This window comes from Coregonus lavaretus, assembly GCF_964263955.1.
Source record: "Coregonus lavaretus genome assembly, chromosome: 3".
NCBI lineage: Eukaryota > Metazoa > Chordata > Actinopteri > Salmoniformes > Salmonidae > Coregonus > Coregonus lavaretus.
In genome coordinates, this window is record NC_139990.1 from 27,221,017 (window position 1) to 27,242,352 (window position 21,336).

General features: G+C 45.4%; 1 protein-coding gene across 1 annotated transcript; it reads right to left on the reverse strand.

Annotated features, from left to right (window-relative positions):
• Positions 1 to 14,327: 14,327 nt before the first annotated feature.
• Positions 14,328 to 21,133, reverse strand: LOC311111361 (protein shisa-7-like; the record flags this gene model as incomplete). Its single annotated transcript, XM_084154078.1, has 5 exons — positions 14,328 to 15,193; positions 15,757 to 15,951; positions 19,539 to 19,604; positions 19,935 to 20,089; positions 20,391 to 21,133. 5 exons carry the CDS (start codon positions 21,131 to 21,133, stop codon positions 14,328 to 14,330), a joined length of 2,025 nt encoding a protein of 674 aa, XP_084010204.1.
• Positions 21,134 to 21,336: the final 203 nt, after the last annotated feature.

Consider the following 21,336-nt stretch of genomic DNA (forward strand, 5'->3'; position numbering starts at 1 on the left):
TAAGTGAACAGTTTGATTTCACAGAAGTGTGATTAACTTGGAGTTACATTGTGTTGTTTAAGTGTTCCCTTTTATTTTTTTGAGCAGTGTATGTCTTCTAATTCATTGGTTGCATTTCCATTGCCTTCTCTTGCTTCTTTGTTCTCGCTTTGTAAGCTCAGAGATAGATTTCACTTCTCCCTTCTCTTTTTTCCCCTTTGCCTAAAGTAAAAAATAAAAACGAATAGGATAATGGATATTTGTCATTTCAACCACAGTTAAGTTTGTGATGGAAATGACACTTCTACAGTTTTTGGAGAAAAATGACAGGCTGCTTAGCATGCTTTGGCTAGTATTACAGCTAGCATATAGTTTACACTAAATACCAAAAATATACTTTTTTTTCCCCCTCACAATTCTACCACAAATTAAAGAAATTATAGACTGTTTGTAAATGACTGAAAATATTATTTACCTAGATTTTTCTTCAACTTCTGGACATCACATCTGGAGCAACTGTCTGCTGCATCCATGTGCTTCAGTGTCACAATACGTTTCCATAGTAACTAAGTTAACATTCTCTTTTAAAAAACGTCATTAATGAGGAATTTGTCCTCAGTGGTGGAAAAGACACCATTACCAAAGGACAGGTACACTACCGTTCAAAAGTTTGGGGTCACTTAGAAATGTCCTTGTTTTCAAAAGAAAATAAAACATTTTGTCCATTTTAATATAACATCAAATTGATCAGAAATACAGTGTAGACATTGTTAATGTTGTAAATGGCTATTGTAGCTGGAAACGGCTGATTTTTAATGGAATAATGGAATGTCTACATAGGCGTACAGAGGCCCATTATCAGCAACAGGTACCCGCAAAACACCAGTCTCAACGTCAACAGTGAAGAGGCGACTCCGGGATGCTGACCTTCTAGGCAGAGTTGCAAAGAAAAATCCATATCTCAGCCTGCCCATCTTAATCTTTTCTTTTTATTGGCCAGTCTGAGATATGGCTTTTTCTTAGCAACTCTGCCTAGAAGGTCAGCATCCTGGAGTCGCCTCTTCACTGTTGACGTTGAGACTGGTGTTTTGAACAATAGATAGAAATACACCTTATGGAACAGCGGGGACTGTGAAGAGACACACACACACACACACACACACAGGCACAGACGGACTGGCCCGCCCGTTCCCCAGACCTGTTTTGCGGATACTATTTAATGAAGCTGCCAGTTGAGGATCTGAGGCGCCTGTTTCTCAAACTAGACACACTAATGTATTTGTCCTTGTCAAGGGCTGATGTGGATGCGGTGTTGGAGTCAGGCGCAGGACACAGAAGCTTAGTGGAACCGACTTTAATTGTCACAAATACAAAATAACGGGCCTCAAAACACAGGAGGCGAGCGATTACGCAAACGGTGCGTAAAACACTAAACACTAGAAAACAATAAACATACACCAACGGACAGGCGTTCAACAACACACAACTGCAAACAAAACCAAAGGAAACTTATAGGTGACCTAATCAATACATAATACGAAACAGGTGCACCAACAAGTTAAAACCAAACAAACATAGAGAACATCAAGCGGTAGCAGCTAGTACTCCGGGGACGACGAACGCCGAAGCCTGCCCGAACAAGGAGGAGGAGCAGCCTCGGCGGAATTCGTGACAGTACCCCCTCCTGGCCTCGGGGACGGCCAGGAGGACGTGGAGCAGGGCGCGTAGGATGACTCCGGTGGAACTCAGTCAGGAGGGATGGATCTAAAATGTCCCTCCTAGGCACCCAGCACCGTTCCTCCGGACCGTACCCCTCCCACTCCACGAGATATTGTAGACCCCCCATCCGACGTCTCGAATCCACGATGGACCGGACTGAGTACGCCGGAGCCCCCTCGATGTCCAGTGGGGGCGGAGGGGTCTCTCTTATCTCACTCTCCTGGAGTGGACCAGCTACCACCGGCCTGAAGAGAGACACATGGAACGAGGGGTTAATGTGATAGTCATTAGGCAGTTGCAACTTGTAACACACCTCGTTCAATCTCCTCAGGACTTTAAATGGCCCCACAAACCGCCGGCCAAGCTTCCGGCAGGGCAGGCGAAGGGGCAGGTTTCGAGTAGAGAGCCAGACTCGATCTCCAGGGGCGTATACTGGACCCTCACTGCGGTGGAGATCGGCGCTCGCCTTCTGCCTGCGGATGGCCCGCTGCAGATGTACGTGTGCAGCGTTCCACGTCTCCTCCGAGCGCCGAAACCACTCATCCACCGCAGGAGCCTCGATCTGGCTCTGATACCATGGTGCCAGAACCGGCTGATAACCTAACACGCACTGAAAAGGGGTCAGGTTAGTAGAGGAGTGGCGGAGAGAGTTCTGAGCCATCTCTGCCCAGGGGATATACCCCGACCACTCCTCCGGCCGGCCCTGGCAATAGGATCTCAGAAACCTACCCACATCCTGGTTCACTCTCTCCACCTGCCCATTACTCTCAGGGTGGTAACCCGAGATAAGGCTAACCGAGACCCCCAAGCGTTCCATGAACGCCCTCCAGACTCTAGAGGTGAATTGGGGACCCCGATCAGACACTATATCCTCGGGAACCCCGTAGTGCCGGAAGACGTGGGTGAACAAAGCTTCAGCGGTCTGTAGGGAGACCCGGCATTGGAATGAGACGACAGGCCTTAGAGAACCGATCCACAACGACCAGAATAGTGGTATTCCCCTGAGAGGGGGGAAGGTCCGTGACAAAGTCCACCGAGAGGTGAGACCACAGCCGTTGTGGAACGGGCAGGGGTTGTAACTTCCCCCTGGGCAGGTGTCTAGGCACCTTACACTGAGCGCACACCGAGCAGGAGGAGACATAAACCCTCACGTCCCTAGCCAATGTTGGCCACCAGTACTTAACACTAAGGCAGTGCACTGTCCGGCCAATACCTGGATGTCCAGAGGAGGGTGACGTATGAGCCCAATAAATGAGACGATCACGGACCTCGAGCGGCACGTACGTCCGACCCACTGGACACTCTGGGGGAGTAGGGTCGGTGCGTAACGCCCGCTCAATTTCCGCATCGACCTCCCATACCACCGGTGCCACCAGACAAGACTATGGGAGTGGGCTCAATGGACCTCTCCTCTGTGTCATACCGCCGGGACAGGGCGTCTGCCTTACCATTCTGGGACCCTGGGATGTAAGTGATCTTAAAAACGAACCGGGTCAGGAACATGTTCCACCTAGCCTGACGAGGGTTCAATCTCCTAGCTGCCCGGATGTACTCCAGGTTACGATGGTCAGTCAGAATGAGAAAATGGTGTTGAGCCCCCTCAAGCCAATGCCTCCACACCTTTAGGGCTTGAACCACGGCTAACACCTCCCTGTCCCCTACGTCATAATTACGCTCCGCCGGGCTGAGCTTTTTAGAATAAAAAGCGCAGGGACGGAGCTTAGGAGGCGTGCCGGAGCGTTGCGACAGTACTGCCCCAATACCGGCCTCTGACGCGTCCACCTCTACCTGGAACGCTAAAGCGGGGTCCGGGTGCGCCAGCACCGGAGCCAAAGTGAACAGGTCCTTCAGTTTACAAAACGCCCTGTCTGCTTCAGCCGACCACTGCAAACGCACCGGGCCCCCCTTCAGCAGGGAAGTAATGGGAGCTGCTACCTGTCCAAAACCCCGGATAAACCTCCGGTAGTAATTGGCAAAACCCAAAAACTGCTGCACCTCTTTAACAGTGGTTGGGGTTTGCCAGTTACGCACGGCTGACACACGGTCAATCTCCATCTTCACCCCTGACGCTGACAACCGATGACCCAAGAAGGAGATGGACTCCTGGAAAAACAGACATTTCTCTGCCTTGACATACAAGTCATGCTCCAACAACCTCCCCAACACTCGGCGCACCAGGGCTACATGCTCGGCTCGTGTAGCAGAGTACACTAGGATGTCGTCAATGTACACTACCACTCCCTGCCCATGCAGGTCCCGGAAGATCTCGTCCACAAATGATTGGAAGACTGAAGGAGCATTCATTAACCCGTATGGCATGACAAGATACTCATAATGACCTGAGGTGGTACTAAATGCCGTCTTCCATTCATCTCCCTCCCTAATGCGCTCCTAAGTTATAAGCGCTCCTGAGATCCAGTTATGTGAAGAAACGCGCTCCGCGTAATGATTCAGTCATACTCGCAATCAGAGGAAGAGGGTAACTGTATTTCACAGTGATCTGATTGAGACTACGGTAATCAATACACGGGCGCAACCCTCCATCCTTCTTCTTCACAAAAAAGAAACTCGAGGACGCAGGGGAAGTGGAGGGCCGTATGTATCCCTGTCTCAGGGACTCAGCTATGTATGTCTCCATAGCCGCCGTCTCCTCTTGAGACAGAGGATACACATGGCTCCGCGGGAGGGCCGCACCTGTCTGGAGGTTTATCGCACAATCTCCCTGTCTATGAGGTGGCAATCGCGTCGCCCTCGTCTTGCTGAACACTAGTGCCAAATCCTCATACTCAGGGGGAATGTGCATTGCGGGCACTTGGTTCGGACTCTCCACCGTGGTCGCCCCAACGGAAACACCTAAACATCGCCCAACACACTGGCCAGACCATTCCTTGAGAGCCCTCTGTTGCCACGAAATGGTGGGGTCATGGGTGATTAACCAAGGAAGCCCCAGCACCACGGGATACGCAGGGGAGTCAATTAGGTACAACTGAATAATCTCCTCATGACCCCCCTGCGTCTTCATCTTTAGTGGCGCTGTGACCTCCCTAATCAACCCAGATCCCAACGGGCGGCTATCTAGGGCATGGACAGGAAAGGGTGCATCAACGGGCAGGAGGGGAATCCCTAACTTAGAACAACATTTCCGATCAATAAAATTCCCAGCTGCGCCTGAATCGACTAGCGCCTTATGCTGGGAATGAGATGCAACCTGAGGAAATACCACAGGTATACACAAGTGAACAACAGAGAGCTCTGGGTGAGTGGGGCGCCTACTCACCTGAAATGACTCTCCAATGCGCGACCTGTTGCCCCGATTCCCTGGAGACCCTCCCCAGCACCTAGCCGCAGTGTGTCCTCCAAGGCCACAGCTGGTGCAGGGGACGGCCCCCCTCGGGTTCTCTCTCCTTCTCTCTCTAGCGCCAGCACCCCCGAGCTCCATAGGGCTCGGCTCGGAGGTGCTGGGGGATGGAATGAACGGCCCCAACTCGGGACGTCCGCGGGTGGCCAGCAGGGTATCCAGACGAATGGACATGTCCACTAGCTGGTCGAAGGACAGGTTGGTGTCCCTGCAGGCCAGCTCTCGATGAACGTCCTCACGCAGACTACACCGATAGTGGTCGATGAGGGCCCTCTCATTCCACCACGCATCCGCCGCTAGAGTCCGGAAATCCAGGGCGAACTCCTGTGCGCTCCTCTTCCCCTGTCGGATGTGGAACAGACGCTCCCCAGCCGCTTTACCTTCAGGAGGGTGATCGAAAACAGCCCTGAAGTGGCGGGAGAACTCCACGTAGCTGATGGTGGCGGCATCTATTCCCCTCCATTCGGCGTTGGCCCACTCCAACGCCTTGCCGGAGAGACAGGAGATGAGGGCGGAAACGCTCTCGTATCCCGAGGGCGCCGGGTGTATGGTGGCCAGGTAGAGTTCCACCTGAAGGAGGAACCCCTGACACCCGGCTGCGGTGCCATCATACGCCCTCGGGAGCGAGAGCCGAATCCCACTGGATTCCGGAGCTGGTCTGGTGGGGCTGGCCGATGGTGGTGGTAATGTAGGAGGAGGTGTGGGCACGCCTCCCCTTTCCCATCGGTGCAGGGTGTTCATAACCTCCTGCATGGCGGAGCCGAGTTGCTGGATCCTGGCGTCCTGGCAGCTGACCCGATCCTCCAGCGACTCGGTCACCGCCGCTGCTCCTGCTGACTCCATATTCGTGTGTGTTGTTCTGTCAGGGGCTGATGTGGATGCGGTGTTGGAGTCAGGTGCAGGACACAGAAGCTTAGTCGAACCGACTTTAATTGTCACAAATACAAATACAAAATAACGGGCCTCAAAACACAGGAGGCGAGCGATTACGCAAACGGTGCGTAAAACACTAAACACTAGAAAACAATAAACATACACCAACGGACAGGCGTTCAACAACACACAACTGCAAACAAAACCAAAGGAAACTTATAGGTGACCTAATCAATACATAATACGAACAGGTGCACCAACAAGACAAAACCAAACAAACATAGAGAACATCAAGCGGTAGCAGCTAGTACTCCGGGGACGACGAACGCCGAAGCCTGCCCGAACAAGGAGGAGGAGCAGCCTCGGCGGAATTCGTAACAGTCCTCTTGCTCAGCTGTGCACCGGGGCCTCCCACTCCTCTTTCTATTCTGGTTAGAGCTAGTTTGCGCTGTTCTGTGAAGGGAGTAGTACACAGTGTTGTACGAGATCTTCAGTTTCTTGGCAATTTCTTGCATGGAATAGCCTTCATTTCTCAGAACAAGAATAGACTGATGAGTTTCAGAAGAAAGTTATTTGTTTCTGGCCATTTTGAGCCTGTAATCGAACCCACAATTGCTGATGCTCCAGATACTCAGCCAGTCTCAAGAAGACCAGTTTTATTGCTTCTTTAATCAGCACAACAGTTTTCAGCTGTGCTAACAATTGCAAAAGGGTTTTCTAATGATCAATTAGCCTTTTTAAAATGATAAACTTGGATTAGCAAACACAACGTGCCATTGGAACACAGGACTGATGGTTGATGATAATGGGCCTCTGTACGCCTATGCAGATATTCCATAAAAAATCTACCGTTTCCAGCTACAATAGCCATTTACAACATTAACAATGTCTACACTGTATTTTTGATCAATTTGATGTTATTTTAATGGACAAAAAAATGCTTTTCTTTAGAAAACAAGGACATTTCTAAGTGACCCCAAACTTTTGAACGGTAGTGTATATTATGTGTAAAAAACAATGTAAAGGGCATACTCACAATAAATATTGATATAGATTTTATTTAAATGACTCTTTCTCTAGTAGATAACATTATATAATGTGTAATTATTAATGTTTTCTCATAGAAGCTCAAAAGTCTGGGTCAGAGACAAGGGCAAAACAGTGAAATTGAGGGATAAATGTCACATCCTGATCTGTTTCATCTGTCTTTATGATTGTCTCCACCCCCATCCAGGTGTCACCCATCTTCCCCATTATCCCCTGTTTGTCTGTTGCCAGTTCGTTTTGTTTCGTCAAGCCTACCAGCGGTTTTCCCCTTGCGCTGGTCTTTCTCAAGTTTCTGTTTTCGAGTTTTCCCGGTTTTGACCATTCTGCCTGCCCTGATCCTGCCTGCCGTTCTGTACCTTGTCACACCACCCTGGATTATTGACCTCTGCCTGCCCTGACCCTGACTGCCTGCCGTTCTGTACCTTTTGGACTCTGATCTGGATTACTGACCTCTGCCTTCCCTTGACCTGTAGTTTTGCCTGCCCCGTTTTTAAAATAAACTTCTGTTACTTCGACACTGTCTGCATCTGGGCCTTCTCCTGAAAAGTGATACAAATGCATCTGAAAAGTAGCTAAAATACTTGATAGAGGTGTTAAAAAAAGTCTGGGGTGATTGTAGTGTGAACTTAACATATAAATCCTAAAAATTGACCCCAAGGACATAGAAGTGCCGTAGTTGCAGAATCACCCATGTAGAGTGCGTGTCTTATCATGTGTGTCTGTGCCTGTGTGTGTGTGTGTGTGTGTGTCTCTTCACAGTCCCCGCTGTTCCATAAGGTGTATTTCTATCTGTTGTTTAAATCTGATTCTACTGCTTGCATCAGTTACCTGATGTGGAATAGAGTTCCACGTAGCCATGGCTCTATGTAGTACTGTGCACCTCCCATAGTCTGTTCTTGACTTGGGGATTGTGACGAGACCTTTGGCGACATGTCTTGTGGGGTATGCATGGGTGTCCGAGTTGTGTGCTAGTAGTTTAAACAGACACCTCGGTACATTCAGCATGTCAACACTTCTTACAAAAACAAGTAGTGATGAAGTCAATCTCTCCTCCACTTTGAGCCATGAGAGATTTACATGCATATTATTAATGTTAGCTCTCCGTGTACATTTAAGGGCAAGCTGTGCTGCCCTGTTCTGAGCCAATTGTAATTTTCCGAGGTCCGTCTTTGTGGCACCTGACCACACGACTTAAACAGTAGTCCAGGTGCGACAAAACTTGAGCCTGTAGGACCTGCCTTGTTGATAGTGTTGTTAAAAAGACAGAGCAGTTCTTTATTATGGACAGACTTCTCCCCATCTTAGCTACTGTTGTATCAACATGTTTTGACCATGACAGTTTACGATCCAGGGTTACTCCAAACAGTTTAGTTACTTCAACTTGCTCAATTTCCACATAATTTATTACAAGATTTAGTTGAGGTTTAATTTATTTTTTATTTAACCTTTAATTAACTAGGCAAGTCAGTTAAGAACACATTCTTATTTACAATGACGGCCTACCAAGGTTTAGGGTTTAGTGAATGATCTGTCCCAAATACAATGTTTTTAGTTTAGATGAACTTATTCCTTGCCACCCATTCTGAAACTAACTGCAGCTCTTTGTTAAGTGTTGCAGTGATTTCACTCGCTGTAGTAGCTGACGTGTATAGTGTTGAGTAATCCGCATACATAGACACACTGGCTTTACTCAAGGCCAGTGGCATGTCATTAGTAAGATTTTTTAAAGTAAGGGGCCTAGACAGCTACCCTGGGGAATTCCTGATTCTACCTGGATTATGTTGGAGAGGCTTCCATTAAAGAACACCCTCTGTGTTCTGTTAGACAGGTAACTCTTTATCCACAATATAGCAGGGGGTGTAAAGCCATTACCCATAAATGTTTCCATCAGCAGACTATGATCAATAATGTCAAAAGCCGCACTGAAGTCTAACAAAACAGCTCCCACAATATTTGTATCGTCAATTTCTCTCAGCCAATCATCAGTCATTTGTGTAAGTGCCATGCTTGTTGAATGTCCTTCCCTATACGTGTGTTGAAAGTCTGTTGTCAATTTGTTTACAGTAAAATAGCCTTGTATCTGGTCAAAAACATTTTCTTCCAAAAGTTTACTAAGGGTTGGTAACAGACTGATTGGTCGGCTATTTGAGCCAGTAAAGGGGGCTTTACTATTCCTGGGTAGCGTAATTACTTTTGCTTCCCTCCAGGCCTAAGGGCACACACTTTCTAATAGGCTTAGATTTAAGATATGGCAAATTGGAGTGCCAATATCGTCCGCTATTATCCTCAGTAATTTTCCATCTAAGTTGTCAGACCCCGGTGGCTTGTCATTGTTGATAGACAACAATAATTTTCCACCTCATCCACACTCACTTTACGGAATTCAAAATTACAATGCTTGTCATCATTTGATCAGTTATACTTGGATGTGTAGTGTCAGTGTTTGTTGCTGGCATGTCATGCCTAAGTTTGCTAATCTTGCCAATGAAAAAATCATTAAAGTAATTGGCAATATCAGTGGGTTTTGTGATGAATGAGCCATCTAATTCAATGAATGATTGAGCTGAGTTTGCCTTTTTGCCCAAAATGCCATTTAAGGCGCTCCTAAGCTTTTTACTATCATTCTTTGTCAATTATCTTTGTTTCATAGTATAGTTTATTTTTATTCAGTTTAGTCACATTATTTCTCTATTTGCAGTACCTTTGCCAATCGGTTGTGCAGCCAGACTTATTTGCCATTCCTTTTGCCTCATCCCTTTCAACCATAACATTTTTCAATTCCTCATCTATCCACAGGGATTTTACAGTCATTTTCTTAATGGGTGATTGCTTATTAGTAACTGGAATAAGGAATGCCATAAATATGTCAAGTGTATCATCTAGTTGCTCCTCATTACACACCATAGACAAACAAATATTCTTTACATCAACAACATAGGGATCACTACAAAACTGACTTATTGTATGACCTCTCGTACATTATATTAGGCCCAGCCTTTGGAAGTTTGGTTTTCCTAGATATGGCTACTATATGTGATCCCTACATCCGATGGATTTGGATACTGCTTTAAAGCACATTTCTGCAGCATTAGTAAATATGTGATCAATACATGTTGATTATTTAATTCCTGTGCTGTTTGTAACTACCCTGGTAGGTTGACTGATAACCTGAACCAGGTTGCAGGCACTAGTTACAGTTTGATGCTTTTTCTTGAGTGGGCAACTTGATGAACGCCAGTCAATATTTAAATCACCCAGAAAATATACCTCTCTGTTGATATCACATACATTATCAAGCATTTCACACATGTTATCCAGATACTGACTGTTAACACTTGGTGGTCTATAGCAGCTTCCCACAAGAATGGGCTTTAGGTGAGGCAGATTAACCTGTAGCCATATTACTTCAACAGTATTTAACATGAGATCGTCTCCAAGCTTTACAGGAATGTGGTTCTTAATATAAACGGCAACACCTCCACCATTGGCATTTCTGTATTTTCTGTAGATGTTATAACAATGTATTGATACCACTGTATCATCAAAGGTATTATCTAAATGAGTTTAAAGGCACAATACATTTTTCATCCAAATGGCAGCCCCGCCACTTGATTTGATATAACGCTGAGGGATGGGGCTGGAGAAATGTAACCACTGTCAAATTCATGAAGATATTGATGCAAACTTTTACAGTCCATGAAATCAACATATTTCTAAGCAATACATTGTTGTTTTTTACAAAGGCATTGCTACAAAGCATATATACATTTTATTATTTAAGAATCAATGGATTCATAAAATTAATTTAAATTCTATTGAAAATGCATTCTATCTCCCGTAATTACTGACCTCAATTTTGGACAGGTGAATGACAGTGCTCAGCACCGCCACATAGTTGCAGGATCTTCTGTCTGTCTTGTCTGTTTCCTATCCATCATTAATCAGTCAGTCAGTCATCATTTGTGTTGATCTGATAAACACCAATAACCCAGTGGAAGAACAAAAATGTGTCATTGTGGGTCATTTTTATTATTATCAATTGAACAGTATGATTCTACAAATGCGAGAATTCACCAATAATCAAAATAAGGGTTGCACGCTTGTGAGATCTTCACTTAATATTCTTGGAAACAGACTTGGGGTTTATCTATTAGATTAATCCCTATAAATTTTTCTGAGGTATGCCAAGTTACTTGGGGAATACAGTACACCCCCGCCTCCTCATTGTCCCTTAATACAATTAGGGGCCAATAAAGCTATCTCATGCTTACTTACACTTCCTTCCATCTGGAAAACCTCACGCCACTGTCACCCCACGAGCCACACACCAAAACAACAATTTTATACCACAACCTCCCTCTTACCGCCACACACACACACCTTCTGGAATCATTTCCTCAGACCACGCGCACACACACACACACACACTAATCAACAGTACATTTACAGGCACACAGATTAATGAGGGCGTACTCAACAAAAACATAATCACATCAGTATACCTCCAAAAGTACAATAAAAACATACATTGAAAATATAACTGAATCTTCGTGTGACATAAATATATTTAGCCTCTCTTCGTTTTAGTTTAAGAAGATTCTGAAGTTTTCTCACTGTAAAAATCATTGGGCCATTCTAGTCCTATGATTGGTGATCCATAATCATGGCAAGTCACAATACATTCTCCAAACTATTCTAGCAAAATCCTAATTCTTTACAATAAATAGTAAAGTTCTTGAAAAGAGTGAAATTCCGGTCACATAAATGTAATCTTATAACGAAATGCATACATTTTTACAAAAAATGTAAACAATGGAATTTTATAGCTTTTGCTCTACACCTTGAAATGTGAGAAAATTTGTTTTTGTTACATTTGCTTTGGTGAATGTAGCTTAACAAGGAAAGCTGTGATTGATGTCCTTTGTGATACTAGGCTTTTGAATCCAAAAAGCCAATATGAGTAATAATATAGCCTTGGGTTTTAAATAGTTTGTGGATTCTCTGAAAAACACAATTGTCTTACTTGTAATATCCCAAGTCAGATCAAATGTGAGATTCAGCATTCCTGAAATGACATTAAAATACACACATGGGCACACAAATACAGACGCATGTACATTACATATACACGCCATGACATCATAAGTCAGCACTATGACATCATAAACACTGGCTTTGACATCTTCATGCGGTTTGTCTTTTTACTTTGATTGCATCTCCTTTTTTTTGTCAAGAATACAAAGGTTAAAATCCATTAGAAAGTTGAATATTCAAAATCCAGGAAACATTGAGCTTCACAGAGAATAAAATAAAAATAGGGGAACTAATAATCATGGTGATGATAATAATAATCAAAGAGTAAATCTATAGTAATCATTACCATGACCATAAACACACAAACACTATACAAAGATTTAGTAATCCCTTAAATCAAAGTGGAGAGTTCAACCCTTTCAAAAATGTCCAGTAACGACCACATCTTCCATCTTATAACCTGTCAAACGCACGAAAAAATAAACTTTTGCAAATGTACAAAATACGACATTATGTCCACCTCCACCCCTGCAATGTAAAAAAACGATAATATGATGGCTTTTTGTCACACTCAATGTCAACCTCACGAGGGCACAAAGTAGCTTTGCAGAATTTACTCTGTTTTCTTCACACTTACAAAATGTGTCAGTCATTTCTGCAGTGTTGCACAAACTGTCTCCAATATTGACACAGAAAAATGAAAAAGCCAACATAGTACAGACCACAGACAACACATAAAGAGTTTTCAGAATAGCCCTTGGTGTTAAGTGTCCATTGTCTTCTGTTCTCCCTTTCCCACCCTCCAAATATTCTGAATGGCTTGAGTTTCAGAAACAGTCATGTGGAATTCAGAGAAGTCTGTGAGTAGTGATTGGTATATTAACTACTAACAAATCAATGTATTACCTCACAATCTGTGGTAAACAGCTCAGAAAGGATTATCAATGGAGCAGGAGCTTGATTGGTTTTGGGGATTGTTTTAAGGGACAGACCCATGGGCAGGTAAACAAAGCCCTTGCATTAGCCAAGAGGTAAACTCTCTGTATGTCAGTGTCCCTCAAAATTAACACAACTTCAATGAGCTTTCATTCTCATCTTATGTGTTTCGTTTTCTTCTTTCAGGTGGTCTTTAACTCCTTAAAAACATGACTGACATTGTGTGTCGAATAACAGTGTTGAAGCATTTCTGTGTGACTATAAACGTAACTGGAATCAGCTCCACAGTTTGGAAACTGACCTCAGAGCTGTGAAAATGCTCATTAGAGACTTCGGTCTCTATGGGAGTGACAGCCGTCACATCGACCAGCCAGCCAATCAGGCGAGGGTGCAAAGGTCATGCAGCAAAGTTATATTTGTGTCAAATCATGCTAATAATAACTGAATAAATCCAGCCATAATCAAGAGGTTCAACCCTTACATGACCTTATACAAAATGTTAGCAGACTAAGTTATGGCTGTAGTGTGAGATTGTGGTAGCTAGCAACTGTAATCCAAATGTGTCTATTTTCAAGTCGTCCAATCACAAATTAGGAAAGTGATAATGGGCAACTCAAACGTTCACTCAGTGTCAGCCATTAAGTCATCAGGCTATAGCAGTGTGATACACCCCCCCCAGAATATACATACTGTCTAACAGGGCTTTATTCCTTTCCAAAAAACAACAATTTACAGTCTCGTATTTTTTACAAAAGTCAAACCACCATCACATTGTTCGGCATTCCATTGACATCTCAGTGTCTGTTCAGATTCAAAGACAGGTTTGTTCTCTCTGTCAGAGCAGCTAGATGCTTCACAACAAGAAACTCAATAACCATTTATTCAATTAATCCACTAGTAAAAGTCATCATGTCCTAGGATAATGTTTCAATTGCACAAAAAACTTCTTGAAATTATGCATTTTTTGCTCTATACATGGCCCCTTTTTCTTTCTCCCTCCTCAACAATATGGCTGAATATTCTCTTTTCCAAGACTCACAATAACATGAATCAAATCAATAGGCTTCATTCAAAATTCCCTCTAATAATTCAATTTTCTCAATGGTTTCTTTCTATCATTGCCCTTTTCTGTGTTTCCTGGCAACAGTTAACAATGGCATCCACTCTTCTCTCACGTCTTTCATTCTTGTTGGGACGTAGTATCTTCGTCATATCCTCCTCTCTCATCAGCTTGCCCATGTCTCTCTCGTTTCTCCTTCTATTCATCTTTCTTGCCCCAATTGACCTTTCCTTCCTCTCCCTTTTCTTTCTGTGTGAACACTTTCAGCTTGAACATTCTCAACACGACCTTCATCTCTCCTTCTCCGTCGGCTTTACTCTCTCACACAGTCACCTCGTTCTTACTAGCCGTCCTCAATGTCTGGCCCCCTCCTCCGCCCCCAGGGATATATTGGAGCTGTTCGATGGTGTTCTGCCTCTTGGTGGTGAATGCCATCCTCCGCGCGTTGTGGCCCCCGATGGTCCCCGCCCCGCTCCCTGGCCCTACCCCGGCCCCTGGTCCGTGCCCATGAGGGTCCCCCCAGTTTTCTACCGGGTGGCCCGCCACACTCCTCTCCAGCTCGTGGCCCGATGTGGGGTGGGAGTTCATCTTGATCATGTGATGACGGTCCAGCGAGGGTGTGATGCAGACGTTCTGCTGTGATTGGGCCTTGTGGCTGAGGTGTCCCATTGTCTGGACCCCCATCCCCCCAAAGTCACCCATGCCCCCCATCCCGCTCATACCTACCATACTGCCCACCCCTGGCATGCCCATGCCCCCCATCCTCTCCTCCAGACAGTCGGGCGAGACTAGGAGTCTCTCGTGGGACTTGCGAAGCATCTGTGAGGTGGAGCTCTTGCTGGTGGTCATACCCTTGTAGTACTGGTGCTGCTGGTTCTTGGAGAGTCTGGAGAGGGTGTTGCCCTCACTGAGCGCCAGGAGCTGGTCCTGGGACATGACCCTCCGTGGGGGCTTGTCGAAGGCAACCTGGTACCCCGACGACTGGGCTGGCAGAGGGTATGGGTTGGGGGTGGATGTGGGCACATGGATACATGGCCGGGAGGAGTGGAGGGATGGGGTGCCCCTGGCTCCGAGAGTGTAGTCACCGCCCCAGTGGAGGTGGTGCTGGGAGGAGTGGAAAGACAGAGGGGCGTTGTTAGGTCGTCGCTTCGATGAGTAGTAGCCAGAGTATTCATCCAGATCTTTCTCTGTTTTTTTTGTGAGTGGTAAAAAAAGAGGGAGGATGAAAGAAAGAAATTTAGAAATAACAGTTCGTGAAATTCATTCATTATTAGGTGAAACAAAGTGTTCAACATTTCTTGCCCTAAGAAGTATTTAATCTTTAAAGACTTTCCCTGGACTGAGCACCCTGAGAGCCAATTTAAATGTGACCATTAGCCAACCGTTGGTTGCTCTCTCTCTGTTTATTCTACAATCCCCCTGTACATCCTCCATATTATATAGTTTTCTGGGGCACCCACTCTAGACAAACAAGCCTTTATCAACGCCCATTCTATAGACTATAGAAGCCTACATTAAGGCACATCAAAAGAGAATACATCTGACACACATCATCGGCCGCTGCTTCTCGCCTGTTATTGCTTCTTCCACACACACTCACATCTCTGGAGCTCTCTCTCTCTAACCACCACCACCAGTTCCTTCCCCCCACCTCCAGTCGCCTTCCTCCCAGCAGCGGCTGCCACCCAGACATCCAGCCCTCTCTCCGGCCCCCGCCCCATGGCCCCTCCCCCACCGCTCCCCTGCTCACCGAGCCTCTTCAGGGAGCTGTAGCGGTTGATCTCAGGTTTCATGGCCGCCTCATAGGAGGGGGGAAGCTGGGCCAGATTGTGGAAGGAGTGCGAGAAAGGGGGGTGCGGGTACAGGCCGGAGCTGTTGTTGTGCTTGCTGGTGAGGAGGGTCCCCGTGGAGGCCAGCTGGGTGTTGTTCATGCGGGGCACGCGCTCTGGAGAAGGAAGAGGAGGAAGAGAGGAGGACATTTACGGGAGCATTAACCAGGGCCCTAACACATAGGGCTACATTTAGAATGACCTACAGTGAGGGAAAAAAGTATTTGATCCCCTGCTGATTTTGTACATATCCCACTGACAAAGAAATGATCAGTCTATAATTTTAATGGTAGGTTTATTTGAACAGTGAGAGACAGAATAACAACAACAAAAATCCAGAAAAACGCATGTCAAAAATTTTATAAATTCATATGCATTTTAATGAGGGAAATAAGTATTTGACCCCCTCTCAATCAGAAAGATTTCTGGCTCCCAGGGGTCTTTTATACAGGTAACGAGCTGAGATTAGGAGCACACTCTTAAAGGGAGTGCTCCTAATCTCAGTTTGTTACCTGTATAAAAGACACCTGTCCACAGAAGCAATCAATCAATCAGATTCCAAACTCTCCACCATGGCCAAGACCAAAGAGCTCTCCAAGGATGTCAGGGACAAGATTGTAGACCTACACAAGGCTGGAATGGGCTACAAGACCATCGCCAAGCAGCTTGGTGAGAAGGTGACAACAGTTGGTGCGATTATTCGCAAATGGAAGAAACACAAAATAACTGTCAATCTCCCTCAGCCTGGGGCTCCATGCAAGCTCTCACCTCGTGGAGTTGCAATGATCATGAGGAATCAGCCCAGAACTACACAGGAGGATCTTGTCAATGATCTTAAGGCAGCTGGGACCATAGTCACCAAGAAAACAATTGGTAACTACACCGTGAAGGACTGAAATCCTGCAGCGCCCGCAAGGTCCTCCTGCTCAAGAAAGCACATATACAGGGCCGTCTGAAGTTTGTCAATGAACATCTGAATGATTCAGAGGAGAACTGGGTGAAAGTGTTGTGGTCAGTTGAGACCAAAATCGAGCTCTTTGGCATCAACTCAACTCGCCGTGTTTGGAGGAGGAGGAATGCTGCCTATGACCCCAAGAACACCATCCCCACCGTCAAACATGGAGGTGGAAACATTATGCTTTGGGGGTGTTTTTCTGCTAAGGGGACATGACAACTTCACCGCATCAAAGGGACGATGGACGGGGCCATGTACCGTCAAATCTTGGGTGAGAACCTCCTTCCCTCAGCCAGGGCATTGAAAATGGGTCATGGATGGATATTCCAGCATGACAATGACCCAAAACACACGGCCAAGGCAACAAAGGAGTGGCTCAAGAAGAAGCACATTAAAGGTCCTGGAGTAGCCTAGCCAGTCTCCAGACCTTAATCCCATGGAAAATCTGTGGAGGGAGCTGAAGGTTCATGTTGCCAAACGTCAGCCTCGAAACCTTAATGACTTGGAGAAGATCTGCAAAGAGGAATGGGACAAAATCCCTCCTGAGATGTGTGCAAACCTGGTGGCCAACTACAAGAAACGTCTGACCTCTGTGATTGCCAACAAGGGTTTTGCCACCAAGTACTAAGTCATGTTTTGCAGAGGGGTCAAATACTTATTTCCCTCATTAAAATGCAAATCAATTTATAACATTTTTGACATGTTGTTATTCTGTCTCTCACTGTTCAAATAAACCTACCATTAAAATTATAGACTGATCATGTCTTTGTCAGTGGGCAAACGTACAAAACTTTTTCCCCTCACTGTAACATGTTTATTAACATAATATATTTGAGTATGTTTATAAGGACCTAACACATACATACACATATATATTTACAGTGTGTATATATATATATATATATACAGTACCAGTCAAAAGTTTGGACACACCTACTCATTCAAGGGTTTTTCCTTATTTGTACTATTTTCTACACTGTAGAATAATAGTGAAGACATCAAAACTATGAAATAACACATATGGAATCATGTAGTAACCAAAAAAGTGTTAAACTTTTTGAGATTCTTCAAAGTAGCCACCCTTTGTCTTGATGACATCTTTGCACACTCTTGGCATTCTCTCAACCAGCTTCATGAGGTAGTCACCTGGAATGCATTTAAATTAACAGGTGTGCCTTGTTAAAAGTGAATTTGTGGAATTTCTTTCCTTCTTAATGCGTTTGAGCCAATCAGTTGTGTTGTGACAAGGTAGGGGTGGTATACAGAAGATAGCCCTATTTGGTAAAAGACCAAGTCCATATGATGGCAAGAACAGCTCAAATAAGCAAAGAGAAACAACAGTCCATCATTACTTTAAGACATGAAGGTCAGTCATTCCGGAAAAGCTCAGACTGCCCATCTTAATCTTTTATTTTATTACTATTTAATGAAGCTGCCAGTTGAGGACCTGTGAGGCATCTGTTTCTCAAACTAGACACTAATGTATTTGTCCTCTTGCTCAGTTGTGCACCGGGGCCTCCCATTCCTTTTTCTATTATGGTTAGAGCCAGTTTGCACTGTTCTGTGAAGGGAGAAGTACACAGCGTTGTAAGAGATCTTCAGTTTCTTGGCAATTTCTCACATGGAATAGCCTTCATTTCTCAGAACAAGAATAGACTGACGAGTTTCAGAAGAAAGTTATTTGTTTGTGACCATTTTGAGCCTGTAATCGAACCCACAATTGCTGATGCTCCAGATACTCAACTAGTCTCAAGAAGACCAGTTTTATTGCTTCTTTAATCAGCACAACAGTTTTCAGCTGTGCTAACATAATTGCAAAAGGGTTTTCTAATGATCAATTAGCCTTTTAAAATGATAAACTTGGATTAGCAAACACAACGTGCCATTGGAACACAGGACTGATGGTTGCTGATAATGGGCCTCTGTATGCCTATGTAGATATTCCATTAAAAAATCAGCCGTTTCCAGCTACAATAGCCATTTACAACATTAACAATGTCTACACTGTATTTCTGATCAATTTGATGTTATTTTAATGGACAAAAAATTGATTTTCTTTCGAAAACAAGGACATTTCTAAGTGACCCCAAACTTTTGAACGGTAATATATATATATATATATATATATACATACACACACATATATACATTTACAAGGACCTAACACATATTTGGTAGGTAGCTACATTTATAATGGGCCAACATGTATAAGTACATTTAAACTGCCCTTAAAGGTGCATATATATTGACGAAACGTGCCAATTCCTCACACATTATTAGTCTTAGAGAATTGCTGCCATTTGTAATTTGTACATTTTCAAGTCATTCTAAGGTGACTAGTATGAAGGTCCTTTGAGGTAACATATAAAACAAGCCAAGATGATTGTCTGACACTTTGGCCATTGACCATGTACAATAATGGGCAATGACGGCCAATAATGTCTTTATAACCACTGAGGGAGCACACGGGAGACATTGACCACTGTGGAGTAACACACACAGGCTTCGGTCACTGACTTCACTCAAACCAAGGCCCACAGTGTAAGTAAGCACACTTACAGTACAAACGGATACAGTACATAGTGCATACTGAGACACTTACGAGGGAGACACACACAGAGTGAGTGGGAGCACTGATGCAGCGACTGTGTTAAGGAAACACACCTAATGGTACATGTACAACACCAGACAGATGTGTCATGATGCCAACTCACACACCCGCTGCCTGTGTTATCTAGTTAGGCTTACCCTTAGTAGCCGAGTGTTTGGGGCTGGAACCAGACACCTGGATAAAATTGTGGTGCAAGTTGCCAACTGCAAGAGAGCACAGCGAACACTGATGGTATAGCCACTTGTGCGTGTATGTGTGAGCATGAGCATTGTGTTGTGTGTGCGCTGTGGGATTACATGAGCGTGTTTAGAGTGCGAGCATGTTGATCGCGACTCCATACAGTCAGCATTACTAGGCTATTGCGTTCACCACCGCTGTCCACCATCATCACTGTAATGGTTCATATATCTGAAAACAGGGTATTACTGTGCTATTACAATGTAATAACAGCGTTATAAGAGTTATTATACTAACAGTGTTATAACATTGTTATTACAACGTTATCGTCCCATGCTTTTTGTTGCGTCACTCACTGCGGTTGTCTTTGCTCTGGAGCACCGGGGTGTAGAGGTTCTTGGGGGGACGACCGAGGCTGCCGCCTGTGGTGGCGGTGGTCAGGACGGTGCTGTTGTTCCTCTCCCCCTGTTGGACTGGGCTGGCCTGGCTGCGTAGGATGTCCACCAGGGCTCTGGGAGAAGGAGGAGAGACGAGGGGAGAGGCGGGGAATGAAAAAAGATGGACAAGGGCGAGAGAGTAGAACAAACTACTTTCCTTTCAAAAATAGAGTATTCAATTTAATTTGCCACCAATGTAAATGTGTTATTTGTTCATTGATTGTGGTTCAGTTTCATCACCCCTTTAGTCTGTGGCTTGTGACCTCAGTAAAACTTAGTAACGTGCTGAATTTCAAAGACTACAACCCACTGACAGACCCACATACACCCATACAGCCTTTTCAGACACTGTTGAATTCTCCATTCCTTTCTCACCTGGGCATGTTGATGTCTCTGTTCCGGGGTCGTCGGGATATCTTGTGGAAGGCCACCTTGATGCCCACTGCCACCACTAGGGTGAAGGAGATCACCCCTCCGATCACGTACGCCGTGCTGTTGCTCTGCTGCTGTAGCTGCTCTGAGTCTGGATCACCCCGGTTCCCCGAGGGCGGGGGGTTCGGCTGCGGTGTGTCGAGCCACCCAGGCGAGTTGTAGTTGTTGCACGACTCCTGGTCCAGGCGGCTACGCTGGTGATCACAACAGTAGCGGTAGTGGCAGGTGCCGCAGCAGTAGATGTAGGTGCCCTTGGAGCAGTTGAAAGTGCTGTCTAACTGGCCCATGACGTCGTAGTAGGCCCGGCACATGTCCACATCCACCAGGCGCCGGGGGGGTGGAGCCACCTGGGCGGCACCCAGAGGGGGTTTGAGGGCGTCAGCTGCCGTCATGTTCTGAGGGAGCTTGATCTGGGGGAGGGGCTTGGGGAGCATTTCGGGTTCTTTCGGCTCACTGTCCTGAGCGTCCTCCATTTCAGCCGCTTTAGGCGCCACCTTCGGCCCCCCCGGAGGCAGTGGCATTGGTTTGTTCCCAAAGCCGGTGAGGAGGAACAGAGTGGTGCCGCTGGGGCCGCCGTTGGATAAGTGGCGCTCTGTGGTGATGGTCACGGCGGAAAGGACGAGGCCGGACACAAGGACAAATATGAGGGAGTTGCTGAACATCCTTCTGTAGGTTCTAGGCCTCATTTTTCAGCGTTTCTGAGACAATGTAAAAAAAATTAAAGGCCTGCCGGGTGTTCAAATATCAAGGTCCTCTTCCAAGAGGGATAGTGTTCTATCTTCTTTGAATTTCACTTACGTGTAAGCGTAAAAATATAAAAAGCTTCTACTCAAGGTTTCAACTTGAATACGGTGAACTAATCCTTTGTTAGTGCTTCCATGTACAGAAC